Here is a 22,599-nt window from a genome sequence, read left to right as displayed (position 1 = left end):
GATCAGGACGACCAAAGTCGCGCTGTCCGTTTCGGGCTAGCAGGGCAACACTCACTGTGAACTCGTAAATTGGACTCGCCCTCGTCACGGTCGCGAGCTCGCTAAGCCCAGCGTGTTCGTGATACTCTGTCCGAGCATCAAACGCAGACATCAGCACAACGTCCTGTCGTATGCGCTATGACATTCCATGACACTGTTCGCATAGGCCCCAACAGAGTTGCTTGCGGCTCGTCCGGGCTGGTTTGAATGCTGGGCGCCGTGGGGCCCTTCATTGAACAACATATGATGCCAGGTCAGCGGAGTACAGTCCTTCGAACAAGTCACTTTGACTTCACTTGGAGCGCTGAGTTTCGAGCACGTCTACCATGTTCATCCTCGGCGGCTTTTGCAAATCCTTCACTTCGAAAACATGGCGCAACTCCGGATTGTGACGATCAATGACTATTCCGATGGAAATGCGAGACACCTGCCCAACACAAGCACGCATCGAAAAGACGACCCACCAGAGATATATCTGGAAAAGCTTGGTACTGAATGGATGAAAAGCCGTGGCGAAGCTCAACCTGGCTTCAGATATCGACTCGACCGCCTTCCATATGGCTACACTGTGTGGGAGAGACCTCGACCGGGCGACCCTAAGCGGGTGGATAGATGGTGCTTTGGACATCCGTCCAAAAAGCCATTTGACTCGCCCAATAGGTTTCTGCCTCACTTTTTGACTCTGATGGAGAAGGGCTCTACCGAAGACTGCCCTTGCATACACTGTAAAAAGAAGGACATGCAGTCTTGGAGTAGAACGCCAGTAGTCGCAGATTCCAGCGCCGTTCCTGATAGCACTTCACGTTTCGACAAATACACGCTGTCTTCGAGTATATCTACGCGGCCATCGACACAAGCAACGACACATCCTTCGAGTCATTCCAGCCAAGCTGAAGCTGAAACCGGGTCGAAGCCTAAGATTGGTCTGTACAAGTCTAAAGGGCGACAATGGGTCGAGGGCCGGACGGACGAAGAAGGAACGCCCGACCCATACCGTAACAACATCGACCGTCTGAAGGCTCTTCAATCGCTGGACACTCTCATCGAAGAACCTATGAGTGCAGACTGGCGCGCCGAGCGTGCATCCAACATCGAGGCCTACTTGAGAGAACTTAAACAGAAGAGATCGTGGATATCTCGCCGCTTGGAGATCGTCTTGATGGTGCGGTCGTTACAAGAAGACGAAAGCGTCATCTTCAGCCCAAAGCACAATCGGTTCATGATAACAAAAGATGGGTCGACTTTTCACGAGGAACCCTTCTGGGAAGCTGGCATCGTTACTCAGACGCCACTCACAGATATTGAGGACGATTCTCAAGCTGTGACGATCTCAGGCTTTCGAGTCGAGCCTCTCTCCAATGCGAATTCAAAGGAAGGCAAGGGCATTTGGAAGCGCTATGTTTATCTGCGTCATGATCAGATTAGGCCCTTCAGCTTGTGGAAGAACTTGTTGGCAGGCACTGACTCAGACCAATGGGACGAGACGATTGCAAATGCTATGCTCGTGATGTCTACGCTGGCTTTGGTGAAAAGGTATCGCTTCAAGGGAAAGTGGCCAGAGGCAAAGGTTTTCTGCCGAGCCATGTATCTAGGCTCTGAGCTCATCTTGGAAGGTGACTTTGTTTACCTCATTCCGGAAAATAACTTCGACGATGGTGTGACCGACATCATGCACATATCGTCCATAACTTTGGACATGTGGAACCTGGACAAGGCCAGTGACAACGACTACGACGATGGTCACCCATACAACTGCGCCGCAAGGATCACGGGCAAGGTATACACAAGAGACGCTCAGCGTGCGACCAATCCAACGCCGGTCAAGTTTGACGACGCGACGACGGGCCTGAATCGGGCCGGCCCTTGGTACGCTCGCACCCCAGCTGACAAGCTCACACGTGTTCCTTTCCATCGAGTGATGGGAAGATACTATGACCTTGATGCAGTCGATAAATGGGTCCACGGCAAGGGTGCTCAAGGGCAACCACTGACGAGCCCTGGCATCGGTTTGAGCGGCATCATTCAAGCGCGCAGGTACAGTTCAGACGAGTACCAGCGCATTCAGGATGGCAACACGTGGTTCTGGGCTGACACGCGCGTCGAGGCCCTCGACCTCGAAGAAGTGAACGGGCTGCTTGTGTCCAGTCGGGATCCGGACCGCGACCCGAAAAAGTACCGGAAGCAGATTCGCGTCATCGACGGCACCGCGCGGCCCGAAGAGCGGCGTTTGCTGAAACAGGTGGGCAAGCGCGCGTCTGGCCGTGTCATGAATAGCATGGTCGCCAGCGCTCTCGATCTCGACGCGGAGCAAGGGTCTGCGGATACGTCGCGCGTCAGGAAGCGAAGCAGGAGCGCTATGAGCGGGAGCGAATCTAGAGAAGACGATGAGCAGGGGAGGCAGAATGAGATGGCAGATCAGTCGGCGGAAGCAATTGCTCTGAGTGATGAAGAAATTCCGAGCAGTAGCGACGACGACGATGGTGACAGTGTCATCGGCTCCGAGAGGCAGGCTCAGACTCCACGCCGCACAATCCCCGTCGTCGTCATCGATTGAGTTTTCCAGAATGACGTAGCATTTTGGGTCATGCTTCACCAAAGTCTGACTGCAAAGTGAATGTTGTTCGCCGGACGGAGACTGTCTAAAAGTCCGCGTCTGCAGAAACACAAAGGACGGCCATCACCATCTTCAAATCTATGCTAGGCGTTAACCTTTACGATCTTCTCTGGCGCGGTCACTGGAGAAATCATGACGGCATTCTTTGTGGACTGTCCTGAGCTGTAGGGCATTTACATTGCATTTTCTTGTATGCCCAACTCAGTGCGTTTGCTTCTCCAAGTCTAAATCAGGAAAAGTTCAAAGTCATTGGGGACAGAGAGGCGAGGGAGGAGTGAATTCAATAAGTGCCATGTCTCCGTACAGGAACTGAAACTTTTCGTATGAGGGGTGTCTCAGCGCGCTGCGTGAAGGACTGGGCTGGATAAACTGCCTAGCTTGCGTTTTCGCTGCCGCGCCATATGAGCAACGAGAAAGATGCAGAAAAGCAGCCACAAGTGTGGACATTGTGCTGGGGCTCGAACGCTGGTCGCCGAAGTATAGAAAGAATGAAGCAAAAAAAAAGTTTACGCTCCGATCCTAGCCGTGCTGCCGTTCTCATTGATGGCTTTGCTTGCGTCCGCTTGTCTCTGCTTCTACCAACACGTCTCCAGAACGGCCACTGCTCTATTGAAAGAACTCCCGCACTAACGCCACGACTACACCGATGGTTGTGATCACGTTGGGCGGCCAGGACGAATCGTACTCTAAGGCAGCGCATCGGTAAAGATCGGCTACGGGGCTCTGCGGGTAACATCGCGACCAGGCGCGGATGTCGCGACGGCTTACGGGACACGCGCAGCCTCGTGTGGCAGAGAGCGGCTCGAGGGCCGGCACGCGAGGCACGACGTGCACTCCGCTACACGGCATCTCTGACACAAGGCGACGACGCGGCGGGCGGGCGGAACGCGCGATCAACCTTTTGCCGCGTGGACGGAATTCTGTTGAGGAAAGCGCTCGGCAGCCGTGCAGCGGCCGAGCAGGTCGGGCACAGCGACGGCGATCTCGCCCATGCGCAAATGAAGGGTCCTTGGAAGCCCTGTACGATGTGTCCCGGGCTTGCGACGCCGGGCCTGTTAGACGACCTTAACTTGCCACAGGGGCGCCCGTCTCATCACGTGCAATGCGGCATCTCTGGCCGCCTTCGCGGCGGTGAACTTCAAGGCTCCGCTCTGTCGTCGGCTAGTGCACCGCTGCGATGCGGCTGAATAAGCTTTACCCGGTCGAATGTGAATCGCGGAGTATCCTTGAACGGCGGTGGGTTAAGGAGGGAGCTTTTGAGAACAGCCTCGCCAAAGTCGCCGCCATTTCGCCCACCGGACGTGCCAGGATGGGGTTGGATGTTCAGCCTTGATGCACTCCACGACTAAGCCGCCGTGACCAACAGCTTTGTCCATGGCGGAGACGAATGCGGTAGACGATCAGATCATCGCCTCACGCTTGGTGGAGATGCTGGAGGGCTACGGCAGACAAATCAACGAGATGCTTAACTCTTGTGCAAGACGCAGGCTTATGGTGAACCGGGGTAGAGGCGTGCCTCGTGAGCTTTCTTCCTCGCCCCTTTGCAGATTGCGTCCATTGCGTCCAATTCGCCAGATATCTGGAGGAGGAAACCTTCAAGACCGGGCGAGCTAGGGCAGAAGAAAAACGCTACACGCAGAAGCTTGAGGCACAGAGCACAGTGTTGAATAGGGGCACGTTCCGGATGGCCGAGCAGGCATTCGACCTGAGCATTATGATTCCGGCGGCGTACGAAGTCAAAGAAGGAGGATAGTCGCACGTATCTTCATCGTAGTGTCAACCAGGACAGGATGGCGCGCAACGCAAAATGGAATCCCATCGCGGGAACCGACCTGCAGTCAAGGCTCGGTGACCTGGATGCCGAAGAGGCCCCCCCCCCCCCCAAAGGATTGTCCAGGGATGGATTGGTCCAGCCATTCCTGAGCGACGTGTTCGAGGACACGGACGGAGGACCACCAGCACGCCCTTCAGCGGAGGACCGCAGAGCGCAATATGGAACAGGCTGAGCAAGGAGAGCTCTCGGCATCGTCGGGCTTCGACTCTGCCATGCCTCGTCAGCAGACAGCGAGTCGTGGAAAGCCTCGTGACGTGGACCGAGCAGAGTTTGGTGGTGCTTATTCCGAACGCTTGCAGCGCTTACGCAGTGAGCGATCCAAAAGGCGACGATGTTTGTCGGGGACTTGGGAGAGGCAAGTTCCGTCCTTTGAGACGGTAGATGAGAGTGTGTAGGTGCGAGGTGACGATGTGAAGCGCGCAGCCTGATGCAATCCTCATGCAAGCCAGAGCCAGACGTCCGGAGCCGAGTGGAGATGCGGTTCCTCTTGTCCGTCCAATGATGTAGGTCAACGCGAACGGAGCTCGAGTCCGGTCGCAGGAGAGGCTCGTGTCCAGGCCGTCATATTTGCTCTCAGGCTGGGATGGCTGCACGCTTCTCAACCGCGACCGTGCCTGTTGCGCAGATGGTTGCGTGTAGACCCAAGAAATGAAAGCAGTCCAATACGCAGGTGCTCGGAGCGATTCCCGCGACTCCAGATTCGGCTGCACGTTGAACTTAACCTATAATGAGCAAGAAAGCGAGAAAAGGGCATAGCGGTGCGATACTTTTTTTTTTCCTTTTGTTCAACTGTTGCTTCCCAATGCACCTTTGAACGTCGTGGCTCATTAAAACTTTTTTTCCCTTCGGAACCGGCGCCTATGCAGAACTACAAATACAGCGCAGTCACCGTCGGCCCGAATGCGCCATCACAGCTGGGCGGCGTCTCAGAGGTGAAAGAGCTTCTCTGGCGGGCGCCAGGGTGGATCTCAGGGTGGATTTCATCTCGTGAGCCTTACTGGGTTGTGGCATGTGGGTGCGGGCATGAAGCTACGATCGAGTGTACCTGACGGATGGCGATTCCGACATGTTGGGACTGGCAATTGAGATGAGGATGGAACGGCGGGGAGCATGATTGGGGACTAGAAGACAGAAAAGGGGGGGCCGACTGTTGGGCGTGTGAGCGTCGGCAGACCAGCAAGTAGTACAGCAGCAATTCAGAGTTAGTTCGACGCGGATTTCCAACTGGGGTTTCGTGCTGGTGGTCGGCGGCCACGATTTTGCATGTGTTCGTCAGGCGGCTCACACGTTCATGCCTGCGAAGATCGAACCGAGCGATCACCGAGCGGGCCCAAGGTGCGGGTGCGATCCCGCATACGTAAAGGGTTCAGGGTCGGGCTCGTTAGCACTGGCCCGTTCTCTGGTCAGCCCAGAGAACGAAGAAGTTAATGGTGAAAGTCGGCGAAGTGTGGGCCGGCGCAATGACGGGTCGCCAGGGCAGCACTAGTGAGGCGAAGACGAAGAGGCCCCAGCAACGGTGGGGGGGGTCTCTGACATTGGCAATAAGAATCTTAAATCACGGGCAGACAGCAGTTCGCCGGTGTCATACCAGCACGTCAACAGGACGGGGGACAGGCATCGAGCGCGGGAGAGGTAGTAACCGTCTCGTAACGAGCGCCGACACCGACTCAAGGCGAACGGCACGGGTCAATCACCAAGGGCCGGAAAGCAACGTCATGTGAAGCGTGGGCCTGATGGTACGTACCATCTACAGAGGATGCGTTCACATGCCCTCAGTGCCAGTGCCAGTGCCAGTGCCAGTTCCCGTAGCGCCAGTGCTTGTATCTGTGCAGAGCTGAAAGCATTCTCGCTGAATGGCCGTGCGTGTGTTCTGGAAGGCTTCGACACAGGACGTAAAAGTGGATGCTGTGGTTGCGTGGCTGGGGTACGCTCGATGTTGGGGCGATGTGTTACAGGGTGACAGCCCATGTCATTGGCTACCAGCACACAGTTTGGGGCGGGTGAACAGAGGAGGTGGGTCAAAGGTTCAGTCGTCAATGGCCGTGGCCGCAGCAGTAGTATTCGGACTTTGTCCAAGTAGGAGCTGGTAGCGTGCTCCGTTGGAACGGTAGGGAACGGTAGCTAGGCGCGGGATGGGTCAAGGTGAGGGTAAGGAGGGCAAAGAGCGGAGAGCTGTGAAATAATGCACAAGAGAAAAAGCAAAGAAAAAATAGTTCGGGAGACGATACCGTATGGGGAGACAATACACGATGGATCGGGGGATGCTTACGCTGGCGAGAAGGTTTGTTTTTGGCTGGTTGGCCGACGGATGGATGGAGCCTGAGCCAGAACCAGAGCCGGAAGTAAATCGAACAGTGGCCAGCGGCTGACTGCGACGGCCACAAAAAGAAAGTACGAATTCTTTGGACTCGAGAGTTCACGCCGGGCTCTGGATGAGATTCATATGCGCCCATAAGCGAGCGGAGACATACAGAGACTTTTGTGGGAGAAACACAGAGAGACGAGGGTGAATACACAACACCGATACAGCGTCAACCCTCGCGCATCTGCAGCGTGTCCATTCGTGCGGTCGTGCGAGTGTATGTGCATGAAGCCCTCTGCGCATTGTGCTTTTGTTCCTCAACCAACGTCCACTACTCCATAGTCTGAAGCTAGCTGGCCTTCCCATGGCGTCAATCTCCTTTGTCTATTCGTCAACGCAATTGGTGTCTGACGACAAGGCCCAGAGCCGCTCCGCACATCTTCTTGTGTGTGCGAGAGAGTGGGAATGGGGTAGGTGGCTACAAGGAGAGTGAACGAGTAAGGTAGAGAGGAGAGTCCGAGAACGAGAGTGTGTGGGTTTGTATGGATGGTGTTGTGTGTGTGTGTGTGTGTGGGTGTGTGTCTCACTCCCCGCCTCTGTTTCGTTTCTCGTTCCCGTCGTTCCCATCCCTCACACACACCGCTCGATGAGGATGGGCCCGGCGATGTACTAGAAGAGCCTGCCACGATCTTGTCTGCACGAGCGTGCACACACACATACCACACCTATTCCTAGAGCCCTCTATGGCCAAGCATACCATAGCATAGCATACCGTAGCATAGCAGAGCATAGTGTAGCATTCCATGACTTCTCCATTTCAATAGTTTGGAGCCAGCACCACTACATACAAGCACCGTCACCGCCACTACATCAGCAACGTCTTTCAATGGGTAGCAGAGACTGGTCGAGTCGAGCAACGAAATGGCTCTCCTCCTCTCTCCCACACACACCCTCTTTCTCCCATTCACTTCCTCTCCGGCCAATCTCTCTTGCTCTCCCTCCGAGGCTCTGTGAGTCCCATCGTCTGTTCTCCCCCTTTGATGACGCGAGTCGTCGTGCCCGACAAGTTATCCCGGTCTCGTCGCCTTCCACCACCCCGGACGGCGCGCGGCCTTCTGATTGGCGCTGAGCCTCACGTTCGGCAGAACCGTGCCTGCCTTCATTGGCTGGCCACGGATGGCACTTTCCTACATCATACTGAGCGCGCACTTTCACATACTCCTCCAAACCCGCCTCTGTCCCCGTCCGGATCTCAGTCGCTCTTGCCTGATCATACTGCTCTGCTCCTTCCCAACCGTCCTGCTGGCCATCGCGCCTTTCAAAACCGTCCAGCCGACGGCAGCTCGCCTCCCGTTCGCCAGCATTGAGTCAGCCGCGCCGCCCGAGGTCTCTGATTCGCAGCCAACACCGACCTCGCTATTCATTCCGCCCACTCGCCAACCGTCTGCACGCTTGATGTCCGCATCGCCTCCACCTTCTCTGGTCTACTCTCCTTCTGTGTGCGACGACAGAAGCCGAGAGGCGTCGACAGCCCAGAGCACTCCGTTGAATACGCCCACCGTCGCAGAAGCTCCCTGGCCTGCCTCCGCCTCTAGGAAGGAGAAAGAACTTTACTTTTCCTGGCACAAGAAGCAAGATACCACTTGCTCAACCACCACCACCTCCTCCTCCTCCTCGCCCGTCGCCAACGCCGCTTCCACCGCCGCCCGCAGCTGCAATCCTGTTCTTGGTGCCGACTGGCACTTTGCGCCTGACCCGTCCGAGCCTCTCTTCGAGGACGAGGGCGACACCGCCTTCCCTCTCTTCTCTGATTCGCCGCCCCCCACCTTCGAGAAGCGCACCATGGCCAGCTCGGCGTCGCCCGTCGACATCGCCCTGCCGCCGCGCATCACCAACTCGCAGTCTCCTCGCAACCAGACGTCGAACCTCACGTCCGCGCTGCAGGAGGCCGGCGCCACGGCACAGTCCGTCGCCGAAGCCGTCGGAAACACCGCCGCCACCGCAACCACGAACCAGTACATGGGCATGCCCGATCCCGGTCGTCTGAGCGTGAGCGGCAGACACGACTCCATCAGCAACATGTTTGGCTCGTCCTACTACGGCTCGGGCGCCCGACCCATCTCCGTCAAGGATCGTCAGCGTAGAGAGAGTAACACGGGCGGTAGCTTCATGGGCAACGGCATGAGCTGGGGCGGAATCTCTGTCGGCAGCTTACGAGACGAGTATGAGCCTTCCATTCCCATCCATCCCCATCCAAAAATGAAGGATCGGGGTCGTAAATCCTAGCTAACGTTCTGCGCACAGCATCATGATGACGGGCACTTCGCCCATGCCCTTTGGCCGATCGCCATCTTTACACTCCTCCTCGTACCTTCCCAAGATGGAAGCGCAGTTTCTTTCCGGCTACCAGTGCTGCGGCAAAAACCTCGATTCGCTACACGAATTGCTGCAGCATTTTGAGGAGAACCACGCACAGCAGTCCAGCCAGATCGCGCACCGGTCCTCGGTATCAAGCCAGGCAGGCTTTGGTGCGAACAGGCGCCCCTCAAACGGAACCGGTGGCAGCGGGCCTTCCTCGCAAAATGTCGCGGCGCAAGACCAACGCGCCATGAACCAGAGAACGAACAGCTTTGCGAACCAAAGGGATGGTTTCAGCCGAACTCAGCTTTCTACCGTCCAAGATATGGACACCCTCGAGGACATGGAGATGGACGACGGTACGACTCCGGCGACATCTGTACCGCAGATGACATCGTCGATCAATCAAAGCACGCCGACCGTTACCCCTCTCAACACATCCATCACGCCTTCGGTGCCTGCGCAACAAGCTTTCAGAACGTCCACACCCTCGACGCCAAATGCGACACAAGCTTTCCAGCTCTACAGCAATCCCACCGTGTCCTCAGTCAACACCCCCGCTCTGAGCACCCAGTCTTTCCAGCAATCACAAAAGTCGCCTCACACCTCCATACCCGGGACGCCCGCCGAGATGAACACTGATTTCAACTCCGACTACATGAACGCGCTTGGCATGAACATGGAAGGCATGCCAATGCAGGCGAGTCAGATGGGCATGCAAGATGACTTCGACTTCGGCCCAATCGGTTTTGGTCTGACGAATAACATGAGCGGCATGACAATCGACGAGCCCGCCAAACGCTTGTTCAGCAAAGCAGGTGGGGGCATGAACGCGCAGCAGCTAGCTTACGCGATCAAGAACGGCCAGATACCCATGGATGCTGAATTGCAAAAGAAGCTACGAGAACAACAGCTGGTTGGTGGATTAGGCGGCCCTGTGATTGGTTTGACTGTGTTTCCTGACCAAGAGAACAAGCCATTCAAATGCCCCGTTATTGGCTGTGAAAAAGCGTACAAGAACCAGAACGGCCTCAAGTATCACAAGCAGGTGAGTTGAATTGAAACAAGCGATGCGCCCACGTTCGTTGCGTCGCACAATGGGGCCACGTGCACTAACGATCGGCAAAAAACAGCACGGCCACAACAACCAGAAGTTGCAAGAGAATGCGGACGGCACGTTTTCGATCGTCGATCCAATCACGTCTATCCCGTATCCAGGAACAGTCGGCATGGAAAAGGAGAAGCCATATCAATGTCCCGTGTGCGGTAAGCGGTACAAGAATCTCAACGGCCTTAAGTATCACAAGCAGCACTCGCCCATGTGCAATCCGGATCTAAAGTTACCGGGCAATCCTCTGGCCGGTCTCAATCCGAACGCAAACGTCGCCGGCAATCTCTTTTAGTTTTGGCGGTGACAGGTCTTTGCCTTTTCCCTGCTGAAACCGATGCCCGAAGATCGACACGCACACACGGAGACGGACACATATCCCTACTATTTTTTTTATTTGGCTCGCTTCGACACTTTCCTTGCATGAATGATACCATACACTGCGTTGCGCGAAATACGAATAACGGAAACGACGACGAGGTCTCCGCTTTTCTTTGGAAGAAAAAAAATTCTCTATAGAGCTGCGATGGTGCTCCTCGGACCATAGACTGCATGGAATCACAGAAACTGCCGGCGTTACTGGGAGAAGCATACCCAAACCCTCCTCCGTGTTGGATAAACCACACACACGCATACACACTCCTACACCGATCTCCTCTCGCGTCTCCTCCCTTTAACGCTGGCGTTCAAGGGATATCTTTCTATGGTATCAACTACCTGCCTCAAGGGTTGCGGCTGGCGCCACGTGAATCTTGTGCAACGTTGTCCTTACACGTTGCAAAGGTTCTCTATAACTACGCTGAACGGCTTCACTCCGTTGCCCGCCACAAAGCCTTTGTATAGCCTTTGCAAGACCGTACAGAAAGTATCTTTATTTTTCTTTCCTCTTTAGATCATGTGGAGGATTGCGGTGGGAAGGACGGATGGAGGGAGGGCGTAATTGATGACGGATTTAGCCCATTGGCATATAGACTTTCTTGGATTTTCTTTCCTTTTTTGGTGTATCTTCTCCTGCTTTGTTTTGGCCCTTGACTTTCCTCTTTCTTTTGTGCTGGAAGTTACTGGGGCGACACATCAAAAGTTAGCTGCATCTATTTGCTGGTTCTCTGTTTGGGTCTGGGAAGGTTCTTTTATTTCGTGTTCTCTGCGTGTGGTTACACAGCGACTTGGGGAAAGTGAGAGACTACATTTTACAGCCCGAGGATCACGTTCATGTTACGACGACGACGCGCACATCTGATGACGGCAAGTGGACTGACTGGCTGGGGAAATCATTCCCTCCAGGTCGACGTTGGTGGTGGTTTGCGTTTTTGTTTTTCCGCCGTTCGCTTTCAGACAGTACGGGCTCTCGTCTTCCAGCGCCCCGAAAAGTCAAGGAAGCGTCTTTGTACCAGGTATTTGAAGTGTGAAAATTAACTTGCTATCTATCTCGCACGCTCTCCAGAACAAGAAGAACAAAGTCGCAACGTAGACGATGGATCATCGCAGTGCCTGGCGGACGGCGTTTCGTTCGTGGACGAGTCGACTTGGTGGTTTGACTAAGGCGAGGCTGCACAGTAGGCTGGGGCGCCATGCAATGCTGGACGCGGGGACTAATAACAAGGGCGGGCGGCGCGGTCTGGCGAACCTGCGAGAAAGCGCATCATCGTCAGTTCGCCATCAACGTCAGACCATCCGCCGCCCTCCCCCATCCACCATCTGAAAATTCCCTCTGCGAGCCATCCACGACCGCACCATCGCGACGCGCCATTGACGGTCTAGTTTGGATCGAGCGTGCACGCCTCAGCCTTGCCCAAGGTTACGAATTGAAAGAGACGATCAAGACGGGAACCATAACTGTGCGGGGGCCCTGATTTTTTTCGTCATGGACCTTCACGGCGGATGCGCGTGCGGCAGAAACGTCTTCGTCGTGGAGATACCAGAGACGTCGGACCAGCAGGCTCGCATCTTCTTTGACAACAGCAGCAGCAGTCGTGAGTATTTGGCCAAATCCTCCCCTCGCCGTGCCCCCGTCTTCTCAACCTGTTTGCACCCTCACGGTCGGGTCTGTGTGTGCTTTCTTTCCACGAACGACTGGATCGGCCCAACGCCGCCGGGCTTGTCGTGACTGCGCAGTGCCGCTCGAGCTTGGTTCGCACAGGGCCGGCTATGAAACCCAGCCTGTCATTCTTTCTTTGCGGCTCCTTTCGCACGTGTCGACCCAAGGTTGGGCGTGGTCAGGGCACAGGTGGGGTACGATGGACAGACGGACAGGCAGAAAGATAGGCAGACAGACAGACAGACAGGCAGGTAGAAAGATAGGCACACACACACGGACGGACAAGACAGGCAGGCACAGAGCAAGAAAGAGCAGACAACCAAAACTCACACTCACTGTGCACAGGTAGACATCTAGCCTCGCCCTTCACGGCATGGCTTCACGTGCCATTCGCTTGGTTCCATAGCACGACCTTCGCCTTCTTCCCAGACGAGACGCACCGCAGCATCCGGCGCACATTCGTCTCGCCGTTCGAGACCACGTTGCGCCGCCAGTTCTGCGGCTACTGCGGCACCCAGCTCTCTCAGTGGCGAGAGGACGCACGCGACGACAGCATCCAGATCACGCTGGGCAGCATCTTCGAGGAGGATCTCGAACAGCTAGAGCAAGGGGGCGTGCTGCGTTTTGACGGCGCGGAATCCGACAGCGACGACCCGGAGCGGATGGAGATCGAGGCCGCGAGAAGGTTCGCGCCCGTGGTGGGCACGCGGCACAGGGGCGCCTCGTGGTACGAGAGCCTGGTGCGGGATACCCCGCTGGGCCAAGTAAGACGCCAGAAGGGCGGGCACATGAGTCACGACGGCAGCGTAGAGGTGGAATGGGAGGTTGTGGAGGTTTCGGCTGGAGGCGACGACGTTGAGGACGACGGTGAAGCTACCCCCGGCAAGCGCAAGATTGGTGAGGTGGAAGAGCCGGAAGACCACGAGATGAGATCTTGAACGCGGAGCGGTAGGGTGACGAGAAACGACGGGACCGAACCGCGTCGTGAAGGGAAGATTCTTTTTGTCGTGGAGCTGTGACTTCGCTGCCCCGACTACGTAATCACCGATAGAGGCGGGAGACCGCCACGATCACTTCACCTGAGGCTAAGAATGGACATACAAAATATTTTGACGAGCGCTTAAACGATGGTCTTTGGTCTTTGCGAGGAAACCGCCAACTCATTTTTTTTTTACACCTTTAGAGCAGCACAGTTTATGCTTTACGACAGTAATTGAGCATGGAGCATAATCTTCTTCTTCTTCTTCTTCTTCTTCTTTCCCCTGCAACGCACCCCTCCCCCCTTCCTTTCCTCCTCTCTTCTTGCGTGAACCTCGCATGCTGTGGCATTTGAGGGCCATCGAGGGGCTTCGAGGAAGAAGTAGAGAACCGACACCGACTGTGCGAGCTTTTTACAGACGGTCGGAAGAGTCCTGTAACGAGTGCGACCGTGTGCACGTGTCCCTCTGACGCATCGGCCGGGTGGACGTAAAACGCGAGGTAGTGAGCGTTTGACGAGGCGTCGTGAACGAGATCTGCGCCGGTCGGAATCGTGTCTTCGAGTCGAACTTTTGTCTCTTGCCGTGTCAGCCCCAATCTGTAGATCGTCCCATATCAAGTCCGACCACAACGCCTCAACACCATGTTGTCCCGCCGGCTATGCGACCTCGTCGATCCAAAACTGCTGATACCTCCTCCGTAGCTTGGCTCGGCACTCAGCCAGCCTGTCAGTGCACTGATCAGCTGTTGTATCACTTCCGGACTCCTATTATGGAGACTTGTTCGAGACCACACTACCTGGACTGGGCAGGTTTCCAGCCGCTCCAAGAACCCATTCAATGCGAGCATTGTTTACGGAGTCGTCTGCACTGTCCTTGGTGCAATCCGTGTAGGTTCATTGTACGCATTCAGAACCTTCATCAGCTCGATTATCGTACTGTCCACACCGAGTTGTCTTGCCGCTATCCTACCTCATTATCTGAGCAGGAAAGAAAATTCGGCTCTAGGCCCTTTTGTTCTCAACGGCACGCTTTGAAAGAAGAGAAGAGGATACACGTGTCCGAACGTCATGTTTGGAGCTGAAGTGAAAGCTGCTGAGACGATGAGAAGCGATTCTATGAGTACTGCGAGAAATGCAGGGGCCAACATTAGGTATGGTTGCCCGGAAATCAGAAAGAAATATCGTTTCCTACTATCGCTACGTTGCATGTCTTTGGGAAATGTATGTGCGTGTGTCGTGGTCCGCCGTCCAAGAAAGCTCAGCAGCAAAGTTTCCAATCCGTCCTTGTGAAACTGGAGGTCGTATTTATCAAGCCAGCGTTACGGGATCCACGATTTGACTAATGCTATTATTCCACAGTGTCCCATCTAGATAATGTTCTGGTTGCTTTGTAGTGGACACCCAACATCCGGTTTGTCGAAGTTCTCGAAGCAGGGTTTCCCTATCGAGATGACCTGGAATGACTTTGCGGCCCATCAGTCCATTAAAGTGCTGCCATACCTTAGGAGCGACATATCCAGTGTTCTCATCAACGTATCCAGGATCGCCATTCATGGCCTTGCTGAAATCTTTATGGCATGCTTCTGCCATCGTCGCTACTTGGAGTGTACGCGCTATCAACGCGTCACCTCTCGCCGCTGATTCCTGTAGCTGGCGAGCAGTCCGCACAATCTTCTCCCTGAGCTCCAAGGTTTCGGCCTCCAAAGACGCCGCTTTCAAATGTAGTGGCCCAAGCGCTACCAGAGCTCGATTGGCAATGATATCACCCGCGTACGCAATAGCCAAGTTCTCTGGCAGCTTAGATGAATCCTGCCCGAAGCGATTTGCGCACCTCAAAGCCCATGTCCTCCACCGCAAGCTCATCTCTCGAAAGCGACGCAAGTTGATGTTGACTATAGCTGCGCTCTCCGTGTCACAGCTGCCGGAGAGGACAAGTTCGCTGGTCTGCCTTATCAAACGAGGCAGACGTGCTTGCATAGCCCAGATGCCAACGAGCAGCGGTGGCACGATCGGGCTGTCCGTCTCCATGATCTCGCGCAAAGTCTGTTGCCATTCAGCGTCGCCCAAAAAACAGTCCTTGTTCTGAAGCATGGCCTCTCCGAAAACGGTATCAAGCTGCGAAAACAGCAGTGCACGCTCGAGGGTGGTCCGATACATTTTCGGCCCTCGCATTGCGATCAGGTTTGATATTCCTGACGTGTGCCTTGTCCAGGAACCGGACTCTCTAAAGTCAAGGACCTGCGAACGTCAGCAAGTGTCGGCCGTCCAAGCTTCAATCCCGTGACGGCTATACCTCGAAAAGCTGCATTATTTCCATCGAGCATAGCACATCAGCATCGAGGACCCTGCTTTTGTCATGGAGGGCTTGCCGCAACCCTTGGAGGGCCATTCCGTATTGTGCGTATATTGTAGCGTCCGCAACCTGGGTGTCTGGACAAAGGAGCTTCCTGCCGCGGGCAAGTACGCAGTCGACCGCATGTCGTAACAACGAGCTCGTCGGGTACAGGAGAGGAATAAAGTCTAGAAACGACGGCTCCCGCGCCCGCAACCACTCTTTTAGCTTCAACCTTGAGTTGTGTAGTACTGTGGCCGCTGCGCGGCCCATGTGCACATTGGTGAACATGCACAGGTCTAGCAGGTCGAACTGATACTTGGACCTCGCTTGGTAGTAGCCAGTCTGTGCCGGGCTATGCACCATAGTAGCGGGGCGATCTTTTGGCCGAGTAGAGTACACAATCCATTTCCTAGCTTTTCGGACAGGCTTCCTTCTGGAAGACCCCGTTCTAGTCGTGTCCTAAGCCATATCATCCATAACTTCATGACTAGCAGGGGGAGCTGTTTTGTGGCACTCGACGATGCGGAAGGATGGCTGCTTGCACACTTTATGTTGCGTAGATAGCACGTAGCGCATCGCTTGTTGCCGAATCTTCCTTTTGTTGAATCTCCACTCATCACTGCCTCGAGTTCCCTCCTCCGATATCCAAACCAACTCATTATCAGCCGCTACACGATCGTAATTCATCTTATGCCCATATCCGTTTTTCTTCCCGGCTCGGTAGAGAGCATTCACGTCAAGTTCATCAGAAATTCCGAATCTTAAAAGTAACGAAAGCTCTTGACATGAATTGCCTTTATCATTCGATCAAACAGTTTAGGTTCGCGATGCCAGGTGCAATACATCACGTTATGCATCTTATCACGTCTGATTACTTTTAGCAGACGCTAGTGTCTAAGCGCGCTTTCCCGTGTCAATAGTCATAGCATCAGATTTTGCTGACAATAGGCAATTCAGTAATAAGGACATGTTATGCATATCCACGTGAAAACGGCTTTAAGTTTTGACAGATGAAATTCTTAAGAGTATGTATGTGTGTACTTAGATTCTGTCAAAACAGCCTTCGCCTCGTGGCAGAAGGTGGCTGCAATGCGCGAAAAACGTAGACGCAGTGGTGGAAAAAGAATAGAAACGCAAGTGGGCTACCCGCTATTCTTGGCACACTTAGCTCTTACGCCTTGCAGAATCCGGTTTGGCCCGTCTACCAGATTAGATACTTGGACATTGCAGATCTAGGGGCAGTAAGCCAATGACTGACTGTGGACGTAAGCGAAGACGGCTGTAGTCTACGACGCTATGCCCCGGGCGATGCTCGCGTTTGCTATGTGAAACTCATATTATCATCTGCGTGGAAATTCAGGCCCTCCTGGTCTACGACTGTATACACCCAGGTTTCGGCTCTTGACCGGATTTCCTGACATTTTTGTGTCACGTCCCACCTTTTCGTTTGCCTTTGACCTCGTCTGTCCACGGTCGTTCATCGTGCGTCGTTGTTTGTTGCCGACGATGAAATACGTATCATTAATTGCATTATTTTCTTCTTTGTCAGCGGGCCTTTCGCTGCCTTTGTTTAAGAAGCGTCAGGCAAACAGCGCGATTGCGAGCTCGATATTCCGCAGAAGAGCTTATCAATCAACCGCAGTGCTTGATGGATGGCTATACATCGACGGCGGAGAGTTTTCATACGCTTCGGGTAGCGATATAGTGTATCAATACTGTAGGTATCCTCTTGATCGATTAACACAATGCACGAGGCTGATTTGTGCAGCTTCGACACTTCTATCGATCGATCTGTCTCAAGACTTCACGAATGCCACGGTGAATATAAATTCGAACTCAAAACCGGCCGGTGTGCCAGACTTGGACTCGGGAGGGATTTGGGTAGACAAGGTCAATAAAGTGTTATACACGGGTTTCGCTGGTCGGTCCTCTACCTTTGGCAATGCGGCATACCAGGACCGTGGGTTGTGGTCATTCTCCCCCGACGGACAAGGTGGTGGATCATGGAAGAACCTGAATTCAACCGCACCTGCAGGTTTCAAGACAGAAGTCAGACCGTACTCTGCGCTGGTCGCTAGCGGTGATGGCAAAGGCTTCATGCTAGGTGGATTCGACCCCGCGAATGCTTCCGTGGGTATTTCCGGCCTGGTCATTTATGATTTCTCTTCGAACAAGCTCTCCAACAACACTGTCACTGGTATCGCGAACAAAGGTGTCGTCCAGATGGGCGGTGCTCACTTTGTGCCCAACTTTGGCCCACAGGGGATCATGATTACATTTGCGGGAGACCAAGTCGGAGCAAAACAGGCTGGCGCGGATTCCTTACTCAGTACGACCACCGTGCAGATCTACGATCCTGCAACGGGAGTCTGGTACGAGCAAACGACGTCGGGCAATATTCCTGAACCTCGGAAGGAATTCTGTATGACAGGAGCAGCGTCGAACAACGAAACCTACGAAATCTTCGTGTACGCCGGGTGGAATGGCAATCTCGGCCCTGTAGCTATTCCATACGACGAGGTCTACGTTCTCTCCTTGCCAAGTTTCAACTGGTTCAAGGCGGACTATCTTGCGGAAAATCCACGTCACGGGTTGACGTGCAACCACATCGGGGGAGGCCAGATATTGACCGTCGGCGGTGTCAACACAACGCAGAACGGGCCGAACAATCTGTACGACGACGTTTTCAACACGCCGGACCAGTTCACGCAGGGGCTCAACGTGTTCGACCTGAGCACCATGGCTTGGGCGACGAGTTATTCCGCCCAAAAACAGACGTACAGCCCCGCTGCGGCGATCCAGCAGTACTACTCCACAAAGTAAGTAGCAGCCAGCCTGACCGACCACTTTGCTGAACCAGGCAACTCACCATGTGTAATTAGCCCACGTCACCCCACATACTCGTCGACTGGTCTGCAACAGCTCATGTCAGTGCAGAACTTTACTTCCGCGACGACGGGGTCTTCGAGTTCTTCGTCAAACTCGACTTCTCCCGCGTCCCCAGGCTCGTCTAGCTCAGGGTCATCAACGAATACCGGTGCCATCGCCGGGGGCGTTGTTGGTGGAGTCGTGGCAGTCGCCCTCATCGCTGGCGGCGCCGTTTTCTTTCTCCGCAGACGTAGAAATAAAGAAGTTGCCGGTGGTGGCGATGCTGGTTCCTTTGCGACTCATGAAATGCCGGGAAACAGCAATTCACAATACGAAATGTCGGCTGCCGCAGAGAACACGCCGATGGCCAACAACATCAGATACGCGAAATACGCGCCCGTACCGTCCGAGCCTCGCCACGAAATGCCGACGAACGAAACACGGCATGAGTTGGCATGATCCAGGGGTCAAAGGTGATGACCCTCGTTTTTTTGATGACTTCTTGATGTATAATGACACTTTGTACATACTGATATCTGCTGGCCGTCAGGGCGTCAATCAGCGCCTGGCTCGACCGATCACACGTTTAGACTAATTCATGGCCGGCGATAGAGGCTATTTTTGCATTATCGCTTCTGCTTCTTCGCCGCCTTCAGCTTCCTCGCGTAGTCGGCCATGCGCTGCTGCGGAATGCCTGAGTTGAAGGCTTCTCCAAAGACGCGGATGCTTGCCTCGATGCCAGCGCGGTCGGTGCCTTCTCGTTCCCAAGTCTGGGCAGTGGTAGGCTAGAAATCAGCACTAGTACCTTTGAGATTTACGGGTCAGGGGATCCACTTGCCCTCATCAAGGCCTTCTGCGCCATGACGGCCCTCGGTTCCGCCTCATCGACCCATGTCTCCCACTTTGTCAGCACTGCTGGTAGATCTGCACGGACCGTGACTTCGTTGAGGAAGCCAACGTCCAGTGCCTGCGTCACGTCGAGGGTCTCCCCAAAGTACAGCAGTTGGCGAGCACGTCCCCAGCCGATGAGTCCGGGGAGCAGGCTGGCTTGGACGACGGAGGGGATCCCGATTTTGGTCTCTGGCATGGCAAAGACAGTCGTCTCGTCTCTTACTGCGATGCGCATGTCGCAGCTTGCTGCCAACTCCATACCGGCTCCCATACATGGCCCGTCGATGACAGCGATGACGGGGACGCGGAAGTCCTGGACGGTAGAGCACAGCTTGTCTACAGAACGTATGAACGCGACGGCGTCGTCGCTGTGGATGAGGCTCTTCATGTGGTCGATGTCGGCTCCAACTACGGTGCTTCGTAAAAACAAGACTCTGACTTCATGCTGTCTGTCCAGTTTACCCAGCTCATCCACGAGCCTTTCTATGGCGACAGGATTCAGAATAGGATACTTCTTGCTCCCGTAAAAGAACAAGTGGGCAGCAAAGCCACCAGACGTTAGCCCTGTACGCTCAACCTGAGTCGAGAAATGTCGCTGGACATGGGCGTGAAACCAAGCAGGACGTTGCCGAATCCAGAGACGAGTGTGCAGGGAGACGAGTCGGCTCACTCCGGCAAGTAGCGACTGAGCACTCAAGGACATTTTACTTTGTACCACACAGATTGACTTCTGGACCGTAGATCAAATCGGCGCCTCATGTGACAGCTCACGACACTGCTTGCAAACAAACGGGTGAGCAGTAACTAATAGAGGGAGGAAAGTGAGCTTGCGCCGGTGGAAATCTCCGATATCGCTCTCGCTTAAGGTTGACGCACGGATCGGAGTGGCACCACCTTTGATGCCCCAGGCGCAAAAAAGGCTCCAACAAGGCTCCCACGAGGCCAAAACAAGGCAACGACAAGCGCAGCGATAAGGAAGCCGAAAGAGGTATAGCGGTTTCTGCCTGCAGGCATCACGCTGCGACGCTCCAAGCGCCCAGTCCCAGCCCCCAGGGCGCTGCAGCTGAAACCGGCTCCCGTGACCGGTCAGCTGCCAGCTTCTGCTCTCGATCCAGTCCCGTTTGCGCTTCGCACGGGCCAGTCTCGGCGTCCGCAGTGTAGGCCAACCTGCTGCTTATTCACCCTGCACTTTAGTCGGGCCCGCGATAGAGCCCTGACCTTCCCCACCGCCGGTCCGCTACTTACGCTGACCAGCCAACCGCATAAGATCTTCTCTCGCCCGCAGTCCAGCTTCTCTACTCTTTCCATCTCCATCCTTTTCCCATCCGCTGGTCTGTCCCCAAGTACCGGCCTTGGCTCGCCTTCGCTTTTCTTTGACCATCCCCTCCCACCTCCATTCCATCCTCATCTTCCTACGCCCACCCACTTGTCTCTTTTCTCTCTCGTGCATCTCCACCCCTCAGCCTCGCCTTCACGCTACCCTCACGGCGCCTCTCTCCATCAGGGTCCAACCTCTTGTCGTCTTTCGGCGCGTCCAGCACGACAACTCGCCCTTCCTCCTTCTCCATTGTCATTCCTCTGGTCCAATTGACTTTGAGATCGGATCTTGATCATCCATTTCTCCCCTCTCTGATCATCGTCATTACTACAATCATCATAATAGGTTCTACACTCAATTGTTTTGCACTTACTACTACTAAACCAGCAGCATCCTGACACGTGCACCCACCGTTCACCTTTCATCGCCATGGGCCTCAACTACTACGCGTCTTCGCCCGTGCTTGTCATGCCTCACCAGCAGTCCAATCACTTCATGCATCACCCACATGATGACTCCGGTGCATCATACAACGCCATGATGGTCGATCCGTCGCCATCCAGACGCTTCGCACCAAAGCTACCAACGCCACCACCGTCACTCAACTACCTAGCTCAGGCGTCCCACACCACGTGTAGGAAGCGCTCGCGCGCTGACATTGGTGATGACATCGAAGCCGAGCTCGAAACCTCTGCTGGCCCTGTGCAACCACCCAAACCAAAAGTAGAGCCGCGTTACGGCCCTGGAATGACCTTGATTTATGACGAACCATCGCTCAACATCTCTCCCGAGTCCCAGAGTGGCACCTGGATGGAGGAGAAGGCCGACATCGAGACTGCTTCTGCTGCCGCTGCTCTGATCGACCGACCTCGCCTCCCCGCGCGCAAGCTGTCTCGCCGCGTCTCTGTCGACGAGAATCTCGAGAGCACGTCAACGTCCCTAGGCATCGATCCTATCGTTCTCAAGCTCGGCATCGGCTGGAAGAGAATGTCGCAAGACCGAGCGGCGGCCGTTGCTGGTGACGAGGCCTTCATTCGCAACCAGTACCCGTACGTGCAGTCTCCCAAGATCCTACTCCACCACGAGGGACTCGCTATCTACGTCGTGCGCTCGGACCCCATCGATCATCGCGGCACCACCCATCAGTGGTGGCTCTTTAACGAGGATCTCAAGTCGTGCCGCCTACTCTGCAATGCAAACGAGGACGACGTTCTCCGCCGCCTAGCGAACAAGCGACAGGATGAGCGTGGCAACTGGGTTCCCGACATTTTGGCCGACGGACAGGTCATCTACGCGAAGGACGCCATTAAGCCACTTACAACCCCTCAGTCCACGGGTCCGGTCGAGGTCATGGAAGTCGATGCATAGATTGAACGCAAGTTCCTTGGGGTCACAAATCTTTTTCGTTTGGCGTTTTCGATCAAAATTGGGACGGGGAAATGGTTTAAGTCACGGATGGGCTCACCCACAGCGGGGTTTCGGGCTCGGTTTTCTCGCCCGAATTGTATTATCAGCAGGACACGTTTATTGTTTCTGTTCCTTTTGATGTCGTCTCCGAATCTGCAAGTATCGTCGCATGCATGCAGCGGCTAGGGGATTGCCGCCGGACGTATTCTAGTGTTGTGACAAGAAATATCGTCGCACGTATGTAGCTGCAGTAAATCAAAAGAAGCATGATAATGATCAACCAGAGTAATTGTTTTTTTTTTCCCTTTTGATCGGCTGAAATTTGGCTTTTGATAGCAGAAGTCGTGGTGTCTTGAGCCTAGGCGACACTATACCCGTCATAGCCATGCGACACAAGCTTAATTTGATCACGTGACCACTCACTTCCTCGGCTTTGCATGGGAAGAAAAGATTGAACGGAAAAGGCGTGGTAAATAATCAGAGGGTTAAGAGTGTCGGATTCTCTCTA

At 54.6% G+C, this 22,599-nt stretch overlaps 8 protein-coding genes across 9 annotated transcripts; 5 read left to right on the top strand and 3 right to left on the bottom strand.

Annotated features, from left to right (window-relative positions):
• The first annotated feature begins 28 nt into the window (after positions 1-28).
• Positions 29-3,167, top strand: PV09_00539 (uncharacterized protein). Its single transcript, XM_016353291.1, has one exon. The coding sequence runs from the start codon at positions 410-412 to the stop codon at positions 2,591-2,593; it is 2,184 nt and encodes a 727-aa protein (XP_016218444.1). The 5' UTR covers positions 29-409; the 3' UTR covers positions 2,594-3,167.
• PV09_00538 (uncharacterized protein) lies at positions 2,790-4,528 on the bottom strand. The gene has a single exon (XM_016353290.1). The coding sequence runs from the start codon at positions 3,387-3,389 to the stop codon at positions 3,027-3,029; it is 363 nt and encodes a 120-aa protein (XP_016218443.1). The 5' UTR covers positions 3,390-4,528; the 3' UTR covers positions 2,790-3,026.
• Positions 4,529-7,969: 3,441 nt separating this feature from the next.
• PV09_00537 (uncharacterized protein) lies at positions 7,970-11,757 on the top strand. The gene is made up of 3 exons (XM_016353289.1): positions 7,970-9,011; positions 9,094-10,195; positions 10,281-11,757. Exons 1-3 carry the CDS (start codon positions 8,245-8,247, stop codon positions 10,548-10,550), a joined length of 2,139 nt encoding a protein of 712 aa, XP_016218442.1. The 5' UTR covers positions 7,970-8,244; the 3' UTR covers positions 10,551-11,757.
• Positions 11,758-11,891: 134 nt separating this feature from the next.
• PV09_00536 lies at positions 11,892-13,523 on the top strand. 2 transcript variants are annotated; one of them, XM_016353287.1, is made up of 2 exons: positions 11,892-12,228; positions 12,639-13,523. In XM_016353287.1, the coding sequence occupies exons 1-2, from the start codon at positions 12,120-12,122 to the stop codon at positions 13,229-13,231; spliced, it is 702 nt and encodes a 233-aa protein (XP_016218440.1). In that variant the 5' UTR covers positions 11,892-12,119; the 3' UTR covers positions 13,232-13,523. The 2 variants fall into 2 exon arrangements, with proteins under 2 accessions (XP_016218440.1, XP_016218441.1); XM_016353288.1 differs by having other exon boundaries at positions 11,892-12,583.
• PV09_00535 (uncharacterized protein) lies at positions 13,470-16,420 on the bottom strand. Its single transcript, XM_016353286.1, has 3 exons — positions 15,566-16,420; positions 13,898-15,510; positions 13,470-13,840 (listed from the first exon to the last, which is right to left on the bottom strand). Exons 1-2 carry the CDS (start codon positions 15,968-15,970, stop codon positions 14,581-14,583), a joined length of 1,335 nt encoding a protein of 444 aa, XP_016218439.1. The 5' UTR covers positions 15,971-16,420; the 3' UTR covers positions 13,470-13,840; positions 13,898-14,580.
• A 693-nt stretch (positions 16,421-17,113) lies between these two features.
• Positions 17,114-19,073, top strand: PV09_00534 (uncharacterized protein; the record flags this gene model as incomplete). The annotated part of the gene is made up of 3 exons (XM_016353285.1): positions 17,114-17,324; positions 17,376-18,426; positions 18,490-19,073. 3 exons carry the CDS (start codon positions 17,114-17,116, stop codon positions 18,932-18,934), a joined length of 1,707 nt encoding a protein of 568 aa, XP_016218438.1. The 3' UTR covers positions 18,935-19,073.
• PV09_00533 (uncharacterized protein) lies at positions 18,930-20,214 on the bottom strand. The gene is made up of 2 exons (XM_016353284.1): positions 19,314-20,214; positions 18,930-19,245 (listed from the first exon to the last, which is right to left on the bottom strand). The coding sequence occupies exons 1-2, from the start codon at positions 20,067-20,069 to the stop codon at positions 19,102-19,104; spliced, it is 900 nt and encodes a 299-aa protein (XP_016218437.1). The 5' UTR covers positions 20,070-20,214; the 3' UTR covers positions 18,930-19,101.
• Positions 20,215-20,618: 404 nt separating this feature from the next.
• Positions 20,619-22,372, top strand: PV09_00532 (uncharacterized protein). The gene has a single exon (XM_016353283.1). It carries the CDS (start codon positions 21,114-21,116, stop codon positions 22,050-22,052), a length of 939 nt encoding a protein of 312 aa, XP_016218436.1. The 5' UTR covers positions 20,619-21,113; the 3' UTR covers positions 22,053-22,372.
• The last annotated feature ends 227 nt before the right edge of the window (positions 22,373-22,599 follow it).

The sequence above is a fragment of the Verruconis gallopava genome, assembly GCF_000836295.1.
Source record: "Verruconis gallopava strain CBS 43764 unplaced genomic scaffold supercont1.2, whole genome shotgun sequence".
Classification (NCBI taxonomy): domain Eukaryota; kingdom Fungi; phylum Ascomycota; class Dothideomycetes; order Venturiales; family Sympoventuriaceae; genus Verruconis; species Verruconis gallopava.
This window is presented reverse-complemented; position numbering and strand designations above follow the sequence as displayed.